Source organism: Rosa chinensis, chromosome 7, assembly GCF_002994745.2.
Source record: "Rosa chinensis cultivar Old Blush chromosome 7, RchiOBHm-V2, whole genome shotgun sequence".
NCBI lineage: Eukaryota > Viridiplantae > Streptophyta > Magnoliopsida > Rosales > Rosaceae > Rosa > Rosa chinensis.
The window spans coordinates 23,236,255-23,240,718 of record NC_037094.1 but is presented as its reverse complement, the minus strand read 5'-3'; the positions used below and the strand labels follow the sequence as shown (position 1 = coordinate 23,240,718).

General features: G+C 37.8%; 1 protein-coding gene across 1 annotated transcript; it reads left to right on the top strand.

Moving 5' to 3' along the window:
- Window positions 1–2,295: 2,295 nt before the first annotated feature.
- On the top strand, window positions 2,296–2,778 carry LOC112177615. The gene has a single exon (XM_024315897.1). The coding sequence runs from the start codon at window positions 2,296–2,298 to the stop codon at window positions 2,776–2,778; it is 483 nt and encodes a 160-aa protein (XP_024171665.1).
- Window positions 2,779–4,464: the final 1,686 nt, after the last annotated feature.

The window sequence follows — 4,464 nt, the reverse complement described above, 5'->3', positions numbered from 1 at the left end:
ATGTTCCTTGGCTTGTTTTGGGAGACTTTAATGTTGTTAGATTTACTACTGAAATAAATGGTGGTAATGAGGCCCGGTCGAATGCTATGGATGAGTTTGCGTCTTGCATCCGTGATACTGAACTTGAGGACTTAAATTATTCTAGTTGCAAGCTTACTTGGTGCAACAATCAATACTATGGTACTCTTATTCACAGGAAGCTGGATAGAGTTATGGGAAATAATGCTTGGCTTTCCAAATTCTCTAATTGCTTGGTAAAGTTCCTTCCTCTTGGGATTTCTGATCATTGTCCTGCTCTTATTTCTCTTGGTACTCCAGTCCAGGGTAGGAAGTCCCCATTCAAGTTTTTCAATTTTCTTACTGGGAGGGAAGAATTCTTACCTATTGTTATGGAAGCTTGGAACACTGTTATTGTTGGGTCCTTCCAATATCAAGTTGCTAAGAAGCTCAAAGTTATAAAAGCTGAGTTTAAAAAGCTGCTAAGGATGCTCTTGATACCTGCCAGCAGAACTTGTATTCCAATCCTACGGATCCCATTCTCAAATCGCTAGAGTGTGACTTGCTACAGGCTTACTCTAATGCTCTTTTCTGTGAGGAAAGTATCTTTAGACAAAAGTCCAGGGTGCAGTGGCTTTCCTCTTGTGACAATTGTGCTTCTTTTTTCTTTAAAGTGGTAAACAAGAGACGTTACAGGAACCAAATAAACTCCATTTGTCGTGGGGATGGATCTGTTGTTGTTACTGATGAGGATATTAAGGTAGAAACTGTTGGTTTTCTCCGATCTTTATTCGGTGGGTCTAGTTCCTCCCCTAGGCCATCCTTTGATGATCTTCAAAATATAATTCATAACCGTCTCTCCACTGAGCAATCTTCTGTTCTTGGTTGTGATTTTTTTGATGATGAGATTAAAGAGGTTTGCTTTACTCTACCTTCTAATAAAGCTCCTGGTCCTTATGGTTTTAATGCTTTCTTTTTTAAAAAGACTTGGCATATTATTGGTTGTGATATTATTAAAGCTGTACAGGAGTTTTTGTCTTCTCACAAGCTTCTCCGGGAGTTCAATGCTATCATTATTACGTTGGTTCCTAAAGTTTGCAATCTTTCTTCAATGAGTGATTATAGGCCCATCTCTTGCTGCAATACCATTTATAAGATTATTTCTAAGTTGTTGGCTAATCAGGTGAAGTCTTGCTTACCTTATATTATTAATCATTCTCAATCAGCTTTTATTGCTGGAAGGAGAATTGGAGATAAAATTTTATTGATGTAGGCCAGGAGTTGCCTAAGAACTATCATAGGAACTCGGGTCCTCCCAGGTGTGCTATCAAAGTGGACATTTTGAAAGCTTATGACACAGTTCATTGGGATTTCATTCTTCATGCTCTTAGTGCTTTCAACTTCCCAGCTTCTTTGGTTAGTTGGATAAGATGCTGCATCACGAGCCCAATGTTCTTTGTTTCCATTAATGGTGAGCTTGCTGGTTTCTTTCCTAGTAATCGCGGTTTGAGACAAGGAGACCCGCTCTCCCCTTATCTTTTTGTTATTGCTATGGAGGTTCTTTCTCGGCTCTTACATCACAAAATTGAAGCTCATCCTGCTTTTAGGTACCACTAGAGATGTGAATCAACCAAGCTTTCTCATTTAGCCTTTGCTGATGACCTTTTTTTATTTTGCGGTGGTGATTTTCAATCTGCCCGGGTGTTAAAAGAGACTTTAAATTCTTTTTATGGTTTCTCGGGATTAGCTACTAATGCAAATAAAAGCAATATTTATCTCTCTAGTGTTCACACTGATGAAGCTTCCCTAATTAGAAATTGTTTTGGCTTTCCAATGGGTACCACTCCTTTCAAGTATCTCGGTATTCCTCTCATCACCACTAAACTTTGCTTAAGTGATTGTTCGCCTTTAGTGGAGCGTGTGGTTTCAAGGATCCAAAGTTGGGAGAATAAGCTCCTCTCTTATGTTGGTCGTCTCCAACTTGTAAAGTCTGTTCTTTGTAGTTTGCAAGTGTTTTGGGCTGCTCAACTTTTTTTGCCAAAAACAATTCTTAACTCAATTGAGTAGAAATTAAGATGCTTTTTGTGGTCTGGAAGTAGTGTCGGCCATTATTCTTCTAAAGTGGCTTGGGAGGTTGTTTGTACACCTACAAGTGAGAGAGGCCTGGGAATCAAAAGTCTTCACATTTGGAACATGGCTCTTATGGCTAGGCATATTTGGATTCTTCTTACTGATGATACTAGTCTTTGGGCTTCTTAGACCAAAGTTAAGTTCTTGAGAGATAATAACTTTTAGACAATGTCGACTCCCCAAGTTTGTTCGTGGAATTGGAGGAAGTTGTTGAAGATTAGAGACCATATTCGTCCTCTTATTAAACATAATATTGGTGATGGCAAGTCTACTTATATTTGGCATGATCATTGGCACTCTTTAGGCCCCTTGCTTCACAGGTTGGGGCCTGATGCTATTATTAACTCTGGTATTCCTTCCAATGCCTTGGTTAGCTCTTTTGTAATGGGTGTGTCTTGGTGCTGGCCTCTTCGGAACAGTTCTGTCATTCTTGAAGTTGTGAACAATCTAGAAGACCTCTATCCTAATTCTAGTTACAAGGATTCCATTATGTGGTTACCCTCTACAACTGGAAAGTTCTCTACAGCTTCAGCGTTAGAGCAGTTTCGGTATCATTATCCCTCTATTGACTGGGCAAAGCTTATCTGGTTTAACAATAATATCCCTAGAGCTAGTTTTATCCTTTGGTTGGCTGTTCATGGTAACTCTTGATAGAGTCATTGTTTATTCTCCTCAAATCAATCATCTTTGCCCTCTTTGTGGTTTATTTCCTGAGAATATCAATCATCTTTTCTTTGCCTGCTCTTTCTCTCTGTATATTTGGAAGAAAGTCCTTTGTTCTTGTGGGGTGCCATGGTTGAATCCCCCTTGGCCGTTATTTGTTGAATGGGCTTCTTCTCGGTGGGGCGGTAAATCTCTTTCATCTACCATTAAGAAGCTTGGCCTTTCGGTTTCTGTTTACTTCATCTGGAAAGAGAAATAATCGCATCTTTAGGAGTGAAAGATGTGCTCCCTCTGTGGTTTTCAAGCATATTATCACCACGATTAGATGCAGGCTCATATCTATCAAGTTTAAGTCCACAAGTACTAATAAAACCATTGCTGAAAAGTGGAACTTAGCTACCATTTAGCTTTTTTCCTCACTTTGATTCCTTTTCTGGTTTGCTTTGCTTTCCTTTTGGTTGGCTTGTTTCCCTTTGTTTTGTTAGTTTTTGCCGCAGGCTTTGGTTGTACTGGGCTTTTCCCTCCCCACTTGGTTTAATATACTCATTTATTTACCAAAAAAAAAAGAAGTTGCTTTTGCCTTTGCTTTAAAGGACCAGCTTTGGCTTTTGGCTCTGAAAAGCCTTGGCTTAATAAAAAAGCAGGTATTTTCTGCTTTATCAAACGTACTGCGAGTGTATAGGTCAGAGGTGGTGAGATGAAATTTACCAAAATTAAAAACAAATTTTGATTCTCTTTCTCCAGCAGCAACAGAGATCATACTCGTTGGATTGTTTACAGTAAAATTGATCATTATGAAAGTTACAAGGGGGTTATAGTTTCACTTTCTCTTTGAGGATGCTGAGAATAACTTGGAGAAAAACCCCCGTTTCTTTTGCCCCTGAAAGGATTTGAGTATAGCTTAGTAAATATTAGCACTAATTAGCTAGCTAGGATGTCTGTTGAAAACAAATCAAATTCTGATTACTTCACATAAAATTAACTTCATCTCTTTAATGGGTCACCTTTAAGCTTTTGATGGCAGATTTTATTTTATTGCTGGTAGTGCCGCTGCGTTTCTTTCTCGTCTTCCTCTCATTCTTAGCTTGGAAATTTGTACAAAATCCAAGAATACTTGGAAAAATACAGTTTCCAAAGCAGCTGGGAGCTTGATCTGAATTCTTTCGTTTTCTTCGGACAGCCACAATCTAACTACAACTTTATTAGAAAATGTAATGTAAAACTAAAATAAGATTGTACTCAATCTAAGAACACAATATAATTAAGATTAACATAAGTAAAAGCATAATATTAAGATGAACAAAATATAAATCATGTATACCAACTTGAATTAGTCATGATATATCTTCTCCTCTATGCAATCTTGTATGCAACCTTTTATGGGGCAAATCTTATGAATAGAGTGGTGATTGATAGAGCATGGATCTAAGACTTTTTATAGGCATCAAGGACTAGGTACCTCCCATAAAGGATTCTTTAGTCCTAGTTTATGTAGGCCTTTGTCAACTATTTCATGTACATTTAGGATTACTCTATAATTAAGTAATCAACAATATAAACCGTATTCAGTATTGATTATACATAAAGAGGTCACAGACTTGAATAATCAAAGCATTGTCTAATTACGTATTCTGCAAATAAGGTAGCTAAGTTGTTGTGGTCCATAGTGAACAT

Bases quoted from the DNA above. Each gene is read 5' to 3' on its own strand.
- LOC112177615 (XM_024315897.1), top strand. From the start codon at position 2,296: ATGTCGACTCCCCAAGTTTGTTCGTGGAATTGGAGGAAGTTGTTGAAG.